Consider the following 18,432-nt stretch of genomic DNA (forward strand, 5'->3'; position numbering starts at 1 on the left):
GTGTGAGCTCGGTATAACCTTGCGGTTTGTTTGGAATCAATTTGCCGTTCCCTTCCTCAGGTGTGCTTGAGGAATAACCCCCTCTACCATGCCGGCGCAGTGGCCTTTTCTGTCAATGCTGGGATTCCCAAGGTTGGCGTCCTGTTGGAGTCGGTCTGGAACATGAACGACAGTTGCAGGTTCCAGCTGCGCTCCCCAGAGAGCCTCAAGAACATGGAAAAGACCACCAAGACCCAGGAAATCAAGTCAGTTTCATTTAGTGTGTATATAGTGTATTGTATATGAATGGTTTTCTATAATTTGATTACACTTGTAACCATAATTGGAAGACATAGACTTCAGTCCCTGTGGTTACAGAATGTAGATACGCAAGAATAACTCTAATCTTATCTTTTTCTTAATCCATAGGACGGAAAGCAAGCCTGAGCTGGTGAAGACTGAGATGGGTCCCCCTCCCTCCCCGGCATCTACCTGCAGCGATACCTCTTCCATAGCTAGCAGTGCCTCGCTGCCCTACAGTACGCCAGCTTCTCCATCTCTCCCTCTTGACCTCTAGCTTTCACAACACTCCTCTCTATCTTCCAGGCACAGAACCAATTTCTTCCTCACTCTGCGCTCTCATTAGTCCTTCGACTTTGAAACAGATGGTGCACAAGCTTTTTATCAGCGATCTTTTTTTTCTTTTTCTTTTTTCTCCCTGCCCATTTTCCTGTGTATGCCCAGCTTGGGGTTTTTTGGTTGCAGTTTCTTTCTTCTCTTTTTTTCCCCTCCCCATATCAGCTAGCTGTCTGTTAATAAGTAATTTTTCCACGTCCACCTGGTGACTAGATTATTTTGACTGTCCTAGTCGGGTGTATGATGCATAACTATTTGTAATCACCAGATGTGAATACTAATTAAGTGCCTTATCTGTGATCAAAGGACTAACAGTTGGTATGCCTTGCTACTTGCAGAGCGTAGGCGTTCCACCCCCGCTCCCAAAGAGGAAGAGAAGGTGAACGAGGAGCAGTGGCCGCTCAGGGAGGTGGTGTTTGTGGAGGACGTTAAAAATGTCCCTGTGGGAAAGGTGGGTGTATCTGAAACGTGGCAGTGCATAATATCTTGGAATAATATGTAATGCTGGTGATCGAGGATCAATCACGTGTCCCTGGTTTGTCTTAACATTTCAAAACCTAATACCTTCATACTATGTTCCAGGTGCTTAAAGTGGACGGCGCATATGTTGCTGTGAAGTTTCCAGGGACATCGAGCAGCATGAATAACCAGACCACTGCTGCTCCCACTGACTCCGACCCATCTTCACTGTTGCAGGACTGCAGGCTCCTCAGAATCGACGAGCTGCAGGTAAAGACCTAAATTGCCAATTTTCTCTGTCTCGGTATTCAGTTTAGTGTGAATTTAACTGCAGGTGTAAGCGTCTCTCATCCTGGCATTCATATTGATTTAACTTTTTGTCTCCTTCAATCTGCTCCTTTTGACAGGTGGTCAAAACTGGCGGTACTCCTAAAGTTCCGGATTGTTTTCAACGCACACCTAAAAAGCTCTGTATCCCGGAAAAGGCGGAGATTCTGGCTGTGAATGTCGACTCCAAAGGTGAGTCTTTGTCTGTGTGTTTTCAATACTCATTTTTTGCTTTCTAGTTTTCTCTACATTTGTAACACCAACCCTTAAACATCTCTCCATCCTGCAGGAGTTCACGCAGTGCTGAAAACTGGTACCTGGGTGAGGTACTGTATCTTTGACCTGGCCACAGGCAAGGCTGAACAGGAGAATAACTTCCCCACTAGTAACCTGGCCTTCCTGGGCCAGAGTGAGCGCAATGTGGCCATCTTTACTGCAGGACAGGTGAGATAATCTATATTAGGTGATTAGGTGTTTTTGCAGTTATATACAGATCTAAAATGTTGTTTTTCTCCCAGGAATCTCCCATCATCCTTCGAGATGGAAACGGCACAATCTACCCCATGGCTAAAGACTGCATGGGTGGAATTCGAGATCCTGATTGGTTGGACCTGCCACCTATAAACAGCCTGGGAATGGGGGTGCACTCTCTGGCCAACCTCCCTTCTAACTCTACAATTAAAAAGAAAGCTGCTATTATTATCATGGCTGTCGAGGTAAATGCAACCTCTTTATGAATACAATGTAAAAAATATAATAAATCAGTTTTAGTGTGGTGGTTTCTATCACGTTCTACTGTCTGAAAGACTAAAGCAATGCTGGTTAAGTCGCAGGTGAAACATCCAAGACGTCATAATCAGTACTCCCTTCACCATCTTTGTGCCCTTCAGAAACAAACGCTGATGCAGCACGTGCTGCGCTGTGACTACGAGGCTTGCCGGCAGTACCTGGTGAACCTTGAGCAGGCTTTCCTCTTAGATCAGGGTAGCCAGGCCCTCGGAGCACTTCTGAGTCATCGCTGTGATGGGAACCGCAACATCCTCCATGCTGCTGTCTCTGTGTGCTTCCCTGTTAGTAACAAGGAGACCAAAGAGGAGGAAGGTAAGCTGGTGCTTCAGAGACAATCAATGTCAGAGTTAGGTCTAATGTCAACATAATAAATCCTTTTTAATGTTTGATCTAAAAACTTTTTGATTTCCGTAGTCACATTTCTCTTCCCAGTGTGTCTCAGTTTTGGACTTTGCCATCGTTATTAGAAAATAAAAACCCAAAAAAGGGAAAAACTTTTTTTTTGCTGCTGTGTCAGATTGATTGCCTGCTTCTCGATGTAAAGTGACCGGGCTGTTTTATTCCAGAGGCTGAAAGGTCCGAGAGAAACACATTTGCAGAGCGTCTATCTGCTGTGGAGGCAATTGCCAACGCCATCTCTGTAGTGTCGAGCAACAGTTCTGGGAATAGGACCGGCTCCTCCAGCAGCAGAGGGTAAGTAATGTTACGCAGGTTGCACACACGGCTCTCTTAATAAGGATGGAATCTTTTTTAAATCCAATGTTGTCCAGTAATATGAAAACTTAAGCGATGGTCTTAATTTCAGAGCCATGTGTTATTCTTTTGTGCTGTCACCAGGCTTCGTCTGAGGGAGATGATGCGGAGGTCTCTGAGAGCAGCAGGTCTCGGCCGTCATGAGTCCGGCCCGTCGTCCAGCGACCACCAAGACCCAGTGTCTCCCCCCATTGCCCCGCCAAGTTGGGTCCCTGATCCCCCACCCATGGACCCTGGTCAGTGCTTTGCTGCAAGATTGTATAATTCAGATTAACTTTGTCTGCCCTTGAAGATCCCTTTCAGACAGAAAAATCACTTCAGCAAGAATATAAATGGACCCACTGCTTTAGTGCAGTGGAGGTGTCACTACGAGGTATTCCAGACAGAAACGCCACAGTGCAGTCCAGAGCGTGTGGAAGATTTCCAAAGATATACAATCCTGATTGAATTGAAAGAGTATTAACTGCCATGTTGAGTGTTCTGAAGCCTTAAAACTAGTCTTTCATCTTCTCACTGATACTTTGTAACAGCCCACCCACACCAGTGCAACCATTTTGAGTTGTTTTGCCACAGTTGCCAGTCTGTTTACTTCCTTTGCCGGATTTGAATGATAATTTGTAGTGAAGTGTCTCTTAACTGAAGTTTTTAAATCGATCAACAGACGGTGACATTGACTTCATTCTAGCACCAGCTGTGGGTTCACTCACCACCGCCTCCACTGGGACTAGCCAGGGTCCCAGCACCTCCACCATACCAGGTAAATGACATCTTCATTATGGAGGAAGGAGGAGACCCATACTACATACCGGTTCTACACATATTGTACTACTTCTACTTCCCTACTTTACAAGATTTAATACTTGTTTATTATATTTATATTGATTATATTTCTTTGTTTTTCCTGGATTTCTTTGGAGCTGTTGCACCACAACCCTCAATTTATTTCAAACCTTCCAGCTGCGAGCAAATCTTTTGCTTATGTGTATTGCGTTGTGGGAGATTACTGTGCATCAACGGCACACACTAAAATCAACTGGTTTGCTTTGACTACTTTTATTTTGGTACTCCTTCTAGTGAAAACACCCTTAAAACTAAAAACCTGGTTAGAATCATATATATAGTATGATTTTATATATATACTTTTCGCTGCAAAATAAATGCTGTTGTTTGACTAGGTAATGTTGAAATTGCATTGGTCTTGTATCGCAGCTTAAAATGGGGACTGGTCATTCTAACAATGGAGTTATTAAGTTTGTGCTAAGATGAGAAAAAGTTTCAAAATAAGTTTTTATGATATTATTCAGGATACCATATCGCCCTGGTACCGTGTACATCAGCTATATCCTGTATGTCTTGTGTTTTCATACACTTGTGCTCACACGTGGTGCATCTGTCATCTAATGCTTTGTCCCCTCCATTTGAGCAGGGCCGTCCACTGAGCCATCTGTAGTCGAATCTAAAGACAGGAAGGCCAACGCCCACCTTATCCTAAAGCTGATGTGTGACAGCGTAGTTCTGAGGCCACACCTACGAGGGCTGCTCTCTGCCAAGTATGTTTTTTTTGTTTGTTTTTTTCTATACGCTCATACTTTCGCAGCACTTACTGTACACAAAACTAATGCACTTTTTCTTTATCTGACATTCAGTGTTTATTTTGCTTGTTTATCTGTCCCTCATGGGTGTCCTTGTTGCTGTTGTTTGACAGGGATGCCCGTGGAATGACTCCATTCATGCTGGCAGTCAGTGGGAGAGCCTACCCGGCAGCCATTACTGTACTGGAGGCTGCTCAGAAAATGGCCAAGGGTAGGTTAATAAGTCATCTTTCTGTTGGAAACATTTTAAGTGGGTGAGGTAACAGCTGGGGCATTAGAGGTTGTCTGTGAGTTATGTGAATCCTGACCTATTTAGCTGCCCTGCTTACAACAACTAACTACATGTTGTAACTGGCATTCCTTCGGTTTCCATATTTTCCTCCAAATGTCTAACGCAGTGGGTGACCCGGGCGTTGCGGAGAAGGAGGATGCAGACACTGTGTTCATGGAAATGATTTGCCCCTCTGGGACCAACCCAGATGATTCACCCCTCTATGTTCTCTGCTGCAATGACACCTGCAGTTTCACTTGGACTGGAGCTGAGCACATTAACCAGGTCAGCCCTAGAGGATATCATTACGCTCAATAGTAGCATTAACCACTGTCTATTAAGGATGGGAATTTTCTTTGATCATTATAAGGTTTAAAAGAAAGTTATGTAGCTAAAAACTCCATACGCCTAAAATACAGAGCGTTCTAAATAATATATAATTACTGCTACTTACTTGCCAGGCCAACTTTCTTAGGTTATGGGAGCCCTCTACCTGCAATTCAATTACTAATTATGGAGACCGTTTCTGTTAATCTCTTTAATGTATGTATCAGGGTTCATGTGGTCATGGAAATACTTTGTCACGAATACCATCACCATTTTTCATCACAATGACTTTTATGACATTTAGGATATCTTTGAGTGTCGGACCTGCGGTTTGCTCGAGTCCCTCTGCTGCTGCACTGAGTGTGCAAGGGTGTGTCACAAAGGACACGACTGCAAGTAAGTCCTACTTTTGAGCGTTGGCCTCGTTAAATCTTTGTAAAATGTTTACATCTTCTTCTTTTTTTACCATTGCTTTTCAAAGGCTGCATTCAAAGAAGGTTTGTACGTATGATCCTAACTTCTGTTCTTTACCAGGCTGAAGAGGACTTCTCCCACAGCATATTGTGACTGCTGGGAGAAATGTAAGTGTAAGACGTTGATCGCCGGCCAGAAGGCTGCTCGTCTGGATCTGCTCTACAGGTTACTCACAACCACCAACCTGGTCACAACACCCAACAGCAGGTAAGAAATTCACAGCGCTTTTGTTGTGAACGCAGCATTAATCTCCACTTCACCTGCAGTAGTGTTGCTTCTTTTGTGTACTTCATAATTGGCAAATAACTGCAGTCATTTTCAGCTAAATCAGCGTGACTATATTATTTTTACACGAAAGGTGCTTGATATTGTTCAAGTGAGGCTGAAGGTATATTTCTGATTCCCATTTGCAGGGGAGAGCATATATTACTGTTCCTAGTGCAGACTGTTGCCAGGCAGAGCGTTGAGCACTGTCAGTACAGACCACCACGCATCAGAGAAGACCGGAACCGCAAGGCTGCGAACGCAGAAGGTAGGTTCAGGATCCCTCTTGCATATTACCCAACTTTTAACTATCAATGCAGACTACTCAACATTTACACAAGATTATTTCCCAACTTACTTCTTTCAGTACTAACCGGAGGTCTAGACGGGATCTTTTTAAAAACAGTTTCCCTCCGAGGCATCTGGTTTATGACAACATTCTTCTTTCAGACTCTGACATGCCAGACCACGATCTAGAACCTCCCCGCTTTGCTCAGCTGGCTCTGGAGAGGGTCCTGCAAGACTGGAACGCCCTGAAGTCTATGATCATGTTTGGCTCTCAGGAGAATAAAGACCCGTAAGTATCGCTGCAAAACGCCACCCACAGCAGCAGACTGTGGCAGTTAAGAAGAGCTTGACGGAGTGCGCTTTAGTTTGTGGTGCTGAAAGCACTGAAAAAGTATTTTGAGTATTTCTGTTTTGTATGTCCTAGACTTAGTGCCAGCAGCAGAATTGCCCACCTCCTGCCTGAAGAGCAGGTCTACTTGAATCAGCAGAGTGGCACCATTCGCCTTGACTGTTTCACCCACTGCCTCATTGTCAAGTGTGCTCCTGACATCACTGTAAGTCCAATTAGTTTTTCTGCGTCAGGAACAAGACAATTATTTTCCTCCTCTATATTACCAGTAATGCATCTTCTTTAGTTTTTATTGCTGTTAATTGGCCCGTAAGTAAATATTTTGTTCATCAGTTTTGTTTTTTATAATGTATTAGTTTATAGACACCTTGCTGGGTACACTAGTAAAAGAGCTGCAGAACAAGTACACTCCCGGCCGGAGAGAAGAGGCAGTCAATGTCACCAGGAGGTTCCTGCGCTCTGTCGCCCGGGTATTCGTCATCCTCAGCGTGGAAATGGCCTCGTCCAAGAAGAAAAAGTAAGCACCCACTTCATTAAGGTTTTCAAGCACAGTTTTAATCAAAGGCTGTTAGAATTAATTGTAACTTAAGTTACATCCGCTCAATTCTACCACAATTGTTACTACACGACGACATCAATTGGACATGTTTTATTGCCAATTAATTTCTGCCTGTTTAAAAAAAAAAAAAAAAAAAAATTCATTGTTTTTCTTTTTCTTCCAGCAACTTCATCCCCCAGCCCATTGGGAAATGTCGACGGGTTTTCCAAGCGCTACTTCCATACGCTGTGGAGGAGCTGTGCAATGTAGCGGAGTCGCTGATCGTGCCTGTGCGAATGGGTATAGCGAGACCCACGGCGCCGTTCACTTTGGCCAGCACCAGCATAGACGCCGTTCAGGGCAGCGAAGAGCTCTTCTCTGTAGAACCGCTGCCTCCAAGACCCTCGCCTGACCAGTCTAGCAGGTCAGTTGGTTTTAGTGCGCTTGTTTTCCCCGTCTTTATTTTCACTGTGTTGTGGAAGATTTGAAATGTGCAACATTAGTGAAGATGGGGAAACGTTTGAAATCATTGAGTCAGTCACTAGATTTTTCACTTTGTGTGAGGAAACCAAAAGCAACAGAAGATGCTTGATTTTTCTTTTTCACTATATTCAATGACTTCTGGTCTTGTGCTTCATTTCCTCCTCCCTCCCAGCTCCAGTCAGACAGCTGCCTCTTATATCATCAGGAACCCCCAACCTCGACGCAGCAGCCAGTCTCAGCCTGTCAGAGGAAGAGACGAGGAGCAGGATGACATTGTGTCAGCAGATGTGGAAGAGGTGGGGAGCCTCATTATAACATCATTAAGGTCTTAAGGAACTTTGCATGCAAGTGAATCCATGTTTATTGGTGACTAGTTTCTAAGAAAGTATAATGCCACCTAGAGCCGCACTGTTATTTTAAGCCGTATGATTTCAATTCACTTCCTATTACTGTATATGTTTGGATAAGGATAGCTCTGTCTTCCCTCAAAGCGTTCTCTCATAGGATCTGTTTTATTTGTCTTTTTAGGTGGAAGTTGTAGAAGGAGTAGCCGGTGAGGAAGACCATCATGACGACCAAGAGGAACAGGGAGAGGAAAATGCAGAGGCAGAAGGGCAGCATGATGAGCACGACGAAGATGGTGAGACACACCCTACTTTTTTCATTTCCCTTTTTTATAGGAATTCAAGGGAATTGATAACGCTGATCGTAATGTTTTGAAGCATCCGTTTGTCACGGTCTCTGCTTTTCAGGAAGCGACATGGAGCTAGATCTTCTGGCAGCAGCTGAAACGGAGAGTGACAGTGAAAGTAACCACAGCAACCAGGATAACGCTAGCGGCCGCAGGAGTGTCGTCACGGCAGCCACAGCTGGCTCCGAAGCAGGTTGGTCAACGGCTGTTTTTAATCTTTCAGTTTAGATTTCATTTGAGATTTTCGTTTAAATCCCCCTTCATAAAACTGCAGGTTTTTTTCCCCGTTTGTTTTTGGTGAACTGAAATCCTTCCAAATCTTTGCGAGGCACCAACTGCTTACGAAATAGAAATTTCTGTCTTGCTGCACTGTGGTGTATTTTCCTTGAATTGCAGACTAATGCAGTCCTCGCAAAATCATTGGGGCCTAACAGTCAGCATTTTGAACTTGTGGGGGATTTATTTTTGGAGAGCTAATGATACGGCAGACAAAATGGTCTCTGGCTGAATACCCCATGTATTTCATTCGCAGGCAGTAGGGTGTCCTTGGCTTTTCCTATTTTTGGTAGGAGCTCCTCTTTACTTCAATGCATAAACAGATGTCAGGGCAAGAGTGAATTTGCAAAGTGCATACACAGTTTCCTGCCGAGAGTTCCTTCAGTTCGTCCCTTTCTCACATTGCACAATTGCCATGTCTGTCATCTTTAACCAAAACTCATCACAAGTGTTGTCCTTTTCACCCGAGTAACTCACTAATCAACTTGTAGCTTTCCCAAATGGTGTGGTGTTTTTCTTCTCCTTGGTCATCTACAATGTCTTTCTTACTAATGTTGTTTAGAAATATACATTTGAGACATTGCTGTTCTTTCTCCCTAAAGGAAATTTCCAAATTTGGGAAAAAAGAAGAAATATAAACAAAATTTTAAAAAATGATGTCCTGTTATTTAGCTCAAGGTGATCAACAGAGTGCTGCTGTTTTGACTTCAGTGTTGTCACCTTCATATTAGTGTTGTTTGGCCATGTAGTGGTGTGATTCACTAACCCGCACTCCTGCCTGGATAAATCTGATGTGACAGACAAAAGACAGTATGGTGAGATGAACACAAAAGCCATTAAACTGGTCTCTTTATCTTTTTTTTTTCTTCATCCCAAATCCTCTTCCCTGAAGGCGCCAGCAGTGTCCCGGCCTTCTTTTCAGAGGATGACTCCCAGTCTAATGACTCCAGTGACTCGGACAGCAGCAGCAGTCAGAGCGACGACGTAGACCAGGAGACCTTCCTGTTGGATGAGCCGCTGGAAAGGACAACTAGCACCTCCCATGCCAACAGTGCAGCCCAGGCTCCTCGATCAATGCAGTGGGCTGTTAGAAACACCCCGAGCCAGAGGACCACTGGGAGCGCTCCCTCCAGCTCCTCAACACCTGCTGGTCAGTGGAGCGGTTGGGATTTTATTGTGAAATGACCGTCACAAAAGCGGTGCGTCTTCATTGTACCTGTAATGATTGTCTTTTTTTCACAGCGAGCTCCACAGGCCTGATATACATCGACCCTACCAACCTGCGGCGCTCCAGTGCGATCAGCTCCAGTGCGGCGGCAGCGGCGGCGGCTCTGGAGGCCAGCAACTCCAGCAGCTATCTGACATCAGCCAGCAGCCTGGCCCGGGCCTACAGCATCGTCATAAGGCAGATCTCAGACCTCATGAGTCTGATTCCCAAGTACAACCATCTAGTCTACTCACAGTACCCTGCTGCTGTAAAGCTCACCTACCAGGATGCTGTCAACCTGCAAGTAAGATACACGGCCATCGTGTGGTGAACAAAATAATCGCACTACCCGGTCAAGGCACAGAGATACTGATTTTTAAAGGTCACCTTTTTAAAAATAACTTTCAATTATTTTCCGTTAAGATCGTTGGAAGTAATCACTGAACAAACATTACACAAGTTTAGAATAAATTCTGCATCCTCAGGTTAATACTATGTGTATTATTTTATATGCTTTTGTACAAGAAACACTATTCAGCCGTTCTGAAAAGACTGATAACGACAACAAAAAGAAGCTAATCCTAAAAGTATTGCAATAGTACAGCATTGGAAAATCCATCTTTAGATTCAAAATATACTTTCAGGGGATCCCTGCCAATTTCCATCTGTTAAATATCTTATCTGTCTAATGAGTTGAATAAGAGTGAAATGTTTTTCCTTTGTTGGGACAGAACTATGTTGAAGAAAAGTTGATTCCCACCTGGAACTGGATGGTGTCAATCATGGACTCCACCGAGGCTCAGTTAAGATATGGCTCTGCTTTGTCATCCGCTGGAGACCCGGGTCACCCCAGTCACCCGCTCCATGCATCTCAGCACTCCGCTCGCAGAGAGCGTATGACGGCACGGGAGGAGGCCAGCCTCCGCACACTTGAGGGACGCAGGTAAAAAAATAAAAAACCGTGATGAACACACCTGAATTCTGACAAGAACAACTGAGGCAACCACAGACAAAGAAAATCAAGAGAGCCCCATATATAGCAATGAAACTCTTAGTCCATATCTAATAGTTTGGTGCACACTTTGTATTATTTAATGAACTCCAGATTTGTAGCATTCTCACCGGTTTTGTGTTCTTTTAGGAGAGCAGCGACCCTGCTGACGGCTCGCCAGGGTATGATGTCGGCGCGGGGCGACTTCCTGAACTACGCCTTATCACTGATGCGCTCCCACAATGACGAGCACTCCGATGTGCTTCCTGTGCTGGACGTGTGCTCACTGAAACACGTGGCCTACGTGTTCCAGGCACTTATCTACTGGATTAAGGCCATGAACCAGCAGACAACCTTGGACACCCCACAGATGGACAGAAAGAGGTAAATGAAGAAAATCAGTTGATGCTGTCTTTTTTTTCAAAAAACTTTGAAAAAAACAACAGCAACAAGGACACCCATGAGGGACAGATAAACAAGCAAAATAAACACTGAATGTCAGATAAAGAAAAAGTGCATTAGTTTTGTGTACAGTAAGTGCTGCGAAAGTATTAAGCGTATAGAAAAAAAAACATACTTTGCAGAGAGCAGCCCTCGTAGGTGTGGCCTCAGAACTACGCTGTCACACATCAGCTTTAGGATAAGGTGGGCGTTGGCCTTCCTGTCTTTAGATTCGACTACAGATGGCTCAGTGGACGGCCCTGCTCAAATGGAGGGGACAAAGCATTAGATGACAGATGCACCACGTGTGAGCACAAGTGTATGAAAACACAAGACATACAGGATATAGCTGATGTACACGGTACCAGGGAGATATGGTATCCTGAATAATATCATAAGCAGCTGTGTTTGGTTGCCACACAAAAAGAAGAAAGGTCCCACGGCTTGTGTTTTTGCAGCAGGTTTAATTTTCATCACTAGACAAGTGTATTATTTGTATAGAATTGCATGTAATTCACACACTGTTTATTGTCTTGCTTGACTAAACAAATGGCAAGAACACTGGTAATTAGGCCATTTGATTAACAATGGGTTAATGTTGTTATTCCACAGGAATCGAGAAATTTTGGAACTGGGTTTGGACAATGACGATTCTGAACACGAGAACGACGAGGACACCAATCAGAGTAAGACCGATAACTAGCATATGATGATATATCAAAATGATAGGTCAAAGCTGATTCTGATATTCATGACTCATTGACTGTGTGCTGACATATTTGTTTGTGCTTCACCTCAGGTTCAACTCTGCAGGACAAGGATGAGGACCCAGTCCCAGCTGAAACGGGTCAGAACCACCCCTTTTTCCGTCGCTCTGACTCCATGACCTTCCTGGGCTGCATCCCACCCAACCCCTTTGACGTTCCACTGGCTGAGGCCATCCCACTTGCAGACCAGCCCCACCTCCTGCAGGTCAGAATTGCTGTTTGGTCTCTTTGTTATAAGGGTTAAAGATGCAGTGCACAAACCTCTTAATGGCATGCAACATCATGCCATCCATTGACGGTGATGGCCGACGTGAATGTCTAAATCCTCCTAGCAACACTATCTGTATAATGTTAGTTAGTTATAAGTTAATTTTGCTTCCTCTCTAACAGCCTAATGCCAGGAAGGAGGATCTGTTTGGTCGTCCTTCTCAGGGCTTGTACTCTTCCTCGTACATGGCAACCAAAGGCCTGGCTGAGGCAAGCATGGACAGGAACTGCCTGGAGGTAAACATGGGCTCCTCTCTACCCTCCCCCTCTCAGGTATACCACCCCTCTTCACTGGACAAACGCGCTGGCACCTGTGTTCTAATATCCACGCTTTACAAACACCATGGAAAGGTTTAAATAACTAGACTTTTGAATAGGACTCTGTAAAAAGCTATCCAGGATTTATTAGTTTCTCATTATTTCCAGTGGCGTTTGAGAGCATTGGAAATAATGGACACCAAGAAATAATGGCTATTTTGGGGTCGTTCGTTTTGCTTACACTGAAATTTAAGTGTGGATATTGGAGCACAGCCTGTGGTCTGTGTCCCATTTTCATATTTCCATTCTTTCATCGTCGCACTGTCAACGTTGAAGACGTATGTTCAGGTTACTAAAGAACGACTGTAAACCCCACCGAAACAGATCCTGCCCACTAAGATGTCTTACTCTGCCAACCTGAAGAATGTTATGAGTATGGAAACTGGCCAGCGGAGCGCTGAGAACCAGTCGCTAGCAGAGCAGGAGTTGGAGGCCTCAAAACCAGGCCCTTCGCCCCATGACCTCGCCGCCCAGTTAAAGAGCAGCCTACTTGCTGAGATTGGCCTCACTGAAAGTGATGGACCCCCTCTGCCATCATTCAGGTACCAAACACTAATCCGTGCTTTGAGGGGAAATATTAAGTGTCACTTGAGCTAAACCAACATCATGTTAGTTTAGCTCAAGTGACACTTAATATTTTCCCTCAGAAATAAGCCTGTTAGCAAGGCATAGACAGTTTTTACTTTATTTTTAAATCTATAAATGCATACAGTATCTCAATGTGTGCTCCTTTGTCTCTCCAGACCTCACTGTAGTTTCATGGGGATGATGATCTCACATGACATGCTACTCGGCCGCTGGCGTCTGTCACTGGAGCTGTTTGGTCGCGTCTTCATGGAGGATGTCGGAGCCGAGCCTGGATCGGTAAGTTTTTATATATAATTTATTTACAAGTAAATATAGGAATTATCTCAACAATACCCCATCTTTTATTCTTTTATAAATGTTTTAACAAAAAATATACATGCTTCATTTTGTATTGAAATGCAGCAAATGCCTTGCCTTAAATGACCAGACACTCTCAGCAGGAAGCAACATGGGCCTCCCAATAGATATTTATTTATTTAATTTATTATTGTTTATCCCAGATCCTCACAGAGCTAGGCGGCTTTGAGGTAAAGGAATCAAAGTTCCGTCGGGAGATGGAGAAACTGAGGAACCTGCAGTCCCGCGACCTGGCCCTGGAGGTGGACCGGGATCGAGACCAGCTAATACAACAGACCATGCGCCAGCTTAACACTCACTTCGGCAGGCGCTGCACAACCACACCCATGGCCGTGCACCGGGTGAAGGTCACCTTCAAAGATGAGCCGGGCGAGGGCAGCGGTGTGGCCCGCAGCTTCTACACGGCCATCGCCCTGGCCCTCCTCTCCAACGATAAGCTGCCCAATCTGGACTGTGTTCAGAGTGTCAGCAAGGGCATGCAGGCCAGCAGTACGTGTCATCACGATTACAATTCAAGTATGACAATACATGGAAACTATACTGTATTATGGAACTCATTCATTGTTGCATTCAATGGTACTTTTATGATGCTTAAAGCAGTCATCATATGAGTAAAATATATATTTTCTACATAACAAAAACCCTCAACTGTGAACTTGTTGTATTCAATGTATATTTTTGTGTCTGTAGATCTAATGCAGCGCTTGAGAAACAGAGACCGGGAAAGAGAGAGGAGAAGCGGAGGGCTTCGAGCAGGATCTCGTAGAGACCGAGATAGGTAAACTCCAAATATTTCCCCCATTTTATTTATTTTTTACAATAAACAAAAGAGACGGAGAGAAACCTGTGTGTGTTTGTGTTCTACAGAGATTCCAGGAGGCAGCTGTCCATAGACACCCGGCCTTTCAGACCTTCGTCAGAGGGAAACCCCAGCGATGAGCCTGACCCTCTGCCTGCACACAGACAAGCCCTGGGTGAAAGGCTCTACCCACGTGTTCACGCCATGCAACCGGTAAGAAATCATCTGCATTCTTTAAAGCTATGTTTTTACAAAAAATGAATGGGAACATACTTTTGACTACGCCACTACACAACCAAATGTATGCTTGTGTGTGTGTTGAACTGGAACAATTGAAGCCTTCCTTCACCAGTTGTGTGTTTGCCTCCTCTTCAGGCGTTTGCCAGTAAAATAACAGGCATGTTGCTGGAGCTATCCCCTGCCCAGCTGCTGCTGCTGCTGGCTAGTGAGGATTCTCTCAGAGCCAGGGTGGAGGAGGCCATGGAGCTTCTCATTGCACATGGAAGGTAACAGACATTGTTGTTCTCTTTTTGCGCGTGACTCTAAAGTGCTTTGCGAGTAGAGTAAATGATGTCATAATGAAGGTTTTATAAAGTCTCTATAACCTTTTGATCTTTTCTTTCCTCCAGGGAAAATGGTGCCGACAGCATATTGGACCTAGGTCTTTTAGAGGCGCCAGAGAAAGCACAAGTAAACTCAACATCTCTGTTTCCACTCTATACTCTCCTAACGTGTAGAGTTTAATAATTTAATTTATGTTGCGATCTGGTGTAGTTGAGTATACCAACTAATATTTCTCTCCTGTCATAAAATTACATAAATGCCTTCGTACAATACGTGCTTATAAACAGCCTCTTTTGTGACATTGTAGCAGCAAGAAAACCGTAAGCGCCATGGTTCAACCCGCAGTGTGGTCGACATGGAGCTGGACGACCCTGACGATGGGGACGACAACGCTCCTCTCTTCTACCAGCCTGGCAAAAGAGGCTTCTACTCCCCTCGGCCCGGCAAGAACACAGAAGCCCGGTTGAACTGCTTCCGTAACATCGGCAGGTATGAACTGTCCGCTTTATTGGTTTAATGTGAAGGGACTTACAATCGGTCTAGTTTGGTCAAAATCGAGATCAATGTCAGGGACTGAGTCGCATCTTTTAACAACGTAGGACGCAATAAGTTAAATGTTGTTTTTCCCTCTACAGAATACTGGGGTTATGTCTGCTTCAAAATGAACTCTGTCCAATCACGTTGAACAGACATGTCATCAAAGTGCTGCTCGGGAGAAAGGTAAGATATTTTTGCCCCCACTGTTGGACCCTGCAACACGATGCTAGAGTTTTGCAGCAGCTGAAGTTGCTAAATCTTTGTTACTGCAGGTGAACTGGCATGACTTTGCATTCTTCGACCCGGTCATGTATGAGAGCTTGCGGCAGCTGATTCGCCATTCTCAGGCTGGTGAAGCAGACGCAGTATTTGCTGCCATGGACCTCGCCTTCGCCATTGACCTCTGCAAAGAGGAAGGTGCTGGACAGGTAAAGGACCATATTGTCATTGTGTCACCAAATGTACATTGTGACATGTTATGTGATACTTGGCCCATGCTGTATGGAGTTAAAATAGCACTGCACTAAACTAAGAAAGAGGGTGCGATGACCTGAGCATGTTGCTGGAGAAAATGTTTTTAAAATGTAGACTTTTAAATTCTGGTACAGGCAACAAGGTGTCTTACTTGAAATTTGCAACATGAATTAATTAATAGTTTCAGTTATACACATTATTTGCAACACACTCTATGATTAAATGTACAGCTTCAGGTTCTGCTTTTTGAATGCAGAATCTGAATACTGAAATATGTTGTTCCATAAAGTGTGTTTATGTGGTTCAGGTGGAGCTTCTATCTGGTGGGGTCAACATGCCAGTAACTCCTCTCAACGTGTATGAGTATGTGAGGAAGTATGCTGAGCACAGAATGCTGGTGGTGGCTGAGCAGCCTCTCCATGTGAGTAAAACACGTTGACCTTCTGACTGTATAAAGTTAATTAAGCGTTTTAGCAAACCTTTTCTCAAAGTGTCCGTTTATTGGAACACGGTCACATTTTTTGTCCGTCTCTAAAATTTGAATTCACACCAGTTGTGTCTGTGTCTGAAGGCAATGAGGAAGGGTTTGCTCGATGTGCTTCCTAAAAACGCCCTGGAGGACCTGACGGCTGAGGACTTCAGGCTACTGGTAAACGGCTGTGGCGAAGTCAACGTCCAGATGCTCATTAGCTTCACCTCCTTTAATGATGAATCTGGTAAGCTGCCATGTCTAAATCTCCTCTTTTTTGTGTCTGCTTCTATTAATTTCCCCGTCTTATCTGTTTCCTGCATTCATTCAGAAATAAAGGTTTTACCGTTGTACGTTTTCACTCTAACAAAGTAAGACTTGCACTTCATCCAACAGGGGAAAATGCAGACAAACTACTCCAGTTTAAACGCTGGTTTTGGTCCATAGTGGAAAAGATGAGCATGACTGAGAGGCAGGATCTGGTAAGTCTGTTCTCATCATGATCATTTTCCTTCAGAACAGAGGGACTCCCGGTGGCTCTCAGCGGTTCAATGCTTAACATCGGCAATAACTGATTGTACATTACACGAGGCTCACGCCACACTGCGTTGCTGTTGCTGCCGCACGCTCTTCATTCTACAGAGTTGGCCTTTAATACTGACCAGAATGTCATTAATTTCATTATAAATGTAATTTACATCTGTTTGACAGAAAAAGGTTAAGAAATATGTACTCATTTGTAAATGTCAGTTAAAATTCGGTACTCTAGCATTGCTCCCTAAATAAATAGTCATAGGTAAGTAAAATATACCATGGGGGGGACTTTTTAAGGTGTGCAACAGAGCAAGAGCACCAGCTTGTGCAGAGCCACAGCTGTGATTTAATGATCATTCTCTGTTTCTATTGAAGGAAAACACAAGTATCATAGTTACATCCATCTGTAATTTCATAGTCAGACTTGCATGACAGGCCCCAGTGAACACCAACGATCAAAAGTGTTTTTCAACATTCTAATTCTCTCTATTGCATTGCCCATTTATTTCTCACTTATATTATTAGCACACAAAACATTACAAACCTTTTCAGAAAGTAAAATTGATGGAAATGGCAAACGTGACTAACGATGTTGCTCGTACTCAGGTGTACTTCTGGACCTCCAGCCCTTCCCTGCCAGCCAGCGAGGAGGGCTTCCAGCCGATGCCCTCCATCACCATCCGGCCTCCAGATGACCAGCACCTCCCCACAGCCAACACCTGCATCTCACGTCTCTACGTGCCACTATATTCTTCAAAACAGATACTCAAACAGAAACTCCTGCTAGCCATTAAGACCAAGAACTTTGGTTTTGTGTAGAGGTTCGACATAAGAGTTTAAAAAAAAAAAAAGGAAAAAATAAAATAAAAACATGTTTACTGTTGTGTAATATTTACCTAGCTCCATTTTTGTAGATTTATTTTTTGTCTATACAATTTTATGAAATTCGACATACTGTCGCTATCTCCCCAGGCGGTAATATTTGTTTGTGTTGTGAACACAAACGGCTTATTTTTATTTCAATTTTTATTGTTTTTTTTTTCTTCTTCTTTTGTGTTAATGAAGAAGAGGTATACAGTCCAGAACATTCCTGCATTGGCACTGTAAAACGTAAAGCCCACAGCCCTGCTCTATTGGCTTAAACTTTTGCTTCCCAGGAATGTGGTTTGACAGAAAGCTGTCTGCCGAAACCCAGCCAAAGATGACAGCAGTAGAAGTATTTAAAAGAAGATAAGACACACTGTGATATGTTTTTTTTTTCCTTCCCTAGAAAAGTACTATCACTGACAGTTCACTGCTGCCTTTGTGGAAAGTCCTTTTTTTTTCTTGTACAGGGGGAGTAGGGAATTTCAAAATAAACTTGGATGCAAATAAGTTGTCTGGCCTGAATTTTTTTTTCCCCCAGTGTTTTAGGCTAAAAGTAGTAGGGAATTCCTGTTGCATTAGTCTGAGAGGAAGTTGCTTATCAGTGACAATGTTTTGACTTAATTCACACCTGCGCTGTTTAATATATACTCAACCGCAGCCTTACATAGGCCCTCGGTTCTAGTTACTGTATTATCATTATTAGTATTGTGCTGTTTTGCCCTAGATTTGTTGAACGAGGACGTTTGTTTTTGTGTA

General features: G+C 43.9%; 1 protein-coding gene across 9 annotated transcripts in view; it reads left to right on the forward strand.

The window, feature by feature from the left end:
- Positions 1-18,183, forward strand: part of ubr5 (ubiquitin protein ligase E3 component n-recognin 5) — a 28,075-nt gene extending 9,892 nt beyond the window's left edge. For 3 of the 9 annotated variants that reach the window (XM_034528708.1, XM_034528705.1, XM_034528709.1), the window contains 46 exons: positions 61-245; positions 409-518; positions 954-1,066; positions 1,198-1,344; positions 1,482-1,593; positions 1,691-1,845; positions 1,920-2,117; positions 2,292-2,502; positions 2,757-2,883; positions 3,028-3,179; positions 3,605-3,700; positions 4,370-4,493; positions 4,649-4,746; positions 4,934-5,091; positions 5,438-5,529; positions 5,668-5,814; positions 6,021-6,139; positions 6,322-6,448; positions 6,584-6,713; positions 6,865-7,025; positions 7,231-7,470; positions 7,702-7,825; positions 8,058-8,169; positions 8,282-8,413; positions 8,753-8,785; positions 9,389-9,646; positions 9,739-10,007; positions 10,435-10,646; positions 10,845-11,078; positions 11,748-11,821; positions 11,935-12,107; positions 12,293-12,442; positions 12,812-13,029; positions 13,231-13,351; positions 13,576-13,948; positions 14,123-14,210; positions 14,300-14,444; positions 14,607-14,737; positions 14,861-14,921; positions 15,103-15,284; positions 15,431-15,515; positions 15,605-15,760; positions 16,114-16,227; positions 16,378-16,522; positions 16,672-16,757; positions 17,416-17,641. In XM_034528708.1, the coding sequence (XP_034384599.1) occupies positions 61-245; positions 409-518; positions 954-1,066; positions 1,198-1,344; positions 1,482-1,593; positions 1,691-1,845; positions 1,920-2,117; positions 2,292-2,502; positions 2,757-2,883; positions 3,028-3,179; positions 3,605-3,700; positions 4,370-4,493; positions 4,649-4,746; positions 4,934-5,091; positions 5,438-5,529; positions 5,668-5,814; positions 6,021-6,139; positions 6,322-6,448; positions 6,584-6,713; positions 6,865-7,025; positions 7,231-7,470; positions 7,702-7,825; positions 8,058-8,169; positions 8,282-8,413; positions 8,753-8,785; positions 9,389-9,646; positions 9,739-10,007; positions 10,435-10,646; positions 10,845-11,078; positions 11,748-11,821; positions 11,935-12,107; positions 12,293-12,442; positions 12,812-13,029; positions 13,231-13,351; positions 13,576-13,948; positions 14,123-14,210; positions 14,300-14,444; positions 14,607-14,737; positions 14,861-14,921; positions 15,103-15,284; positions 15,431-15,515; positions 15,605-15,760; positions 16,114-16,227; positions 16,378-16,522; positions 16,672-16,757; positions 17,416-17,628 (6,891 nt within the window). In that variant the 3' untranslated portion in view covers positions 17,629-17,641. Of the gene's footprint in view, positions 1-60; positions 246-408; positions 519-953; positions 1,067-1,197; positions 1,345-1,481; positions 1,594-1,690; positions 1,846-1,919; positions 2,118-2,291; positions 2,503-2,756; positions 2,884-3,027; positions 3,180-3,604; positions 3,701-4,369; positions 4,494-4,648; positions 4,747-4,933; positions 5,092-5,437; positions 5,530-5,667; positions 5,815-6,020; positions 6,140-6,321; positions 6,449-6,583; positions 6,714-6,864; positions 7,026-7,230; positions 7,471-7,701; positions 7,826-8,057; positions 8,170-8,281; positions 8,414-8,752; positions 8,786-9,388; positions 9,647-9,738; positions 10,008-10,434; positions 10,647-10,844; positions 11,079-11,747; positions 11,822-11,934; positions 12,108-12,292; positions 12,443-12,811; positions 13,030-13,230; positions 13,352-13,575; positions 13,949-14,122; positions 14,211-14,299; positions 14,445-14,606; positions 14,738-14,860; positions 14,922-15,102; positions 15,285-15,430; positions 15,516-15,604; positions 15,761-16,113; positions 16,228-16,377; positions 16,523-16,671; positions 16,758-17,415 lie in introns of all 9 variants that reach the window. The other 6 variants (XM_034528707.1, XM_034528711.1, XM_034528703.1 and 3 more) reach the window with 5 other exon arrangements.
- Positions 18,184-18,432: the final 249 nt, after the last annotated feature.

This window comes from Cyclopterus lumpus, chromosome 25 (assembly GCF_009769545.1).
Source record: "Cyclopterus lumpus isolate fCycLum1 chromosome 25, fCycLum1.pri, whole genome shotgun sequence".
NCBI classification, from domain to species: Eukaryota; Metazoa; Chordata; class Actinopteri; order Perciformes; family Cyclopteridae; genus Cyclopterus; species Cyclopterus lumpus.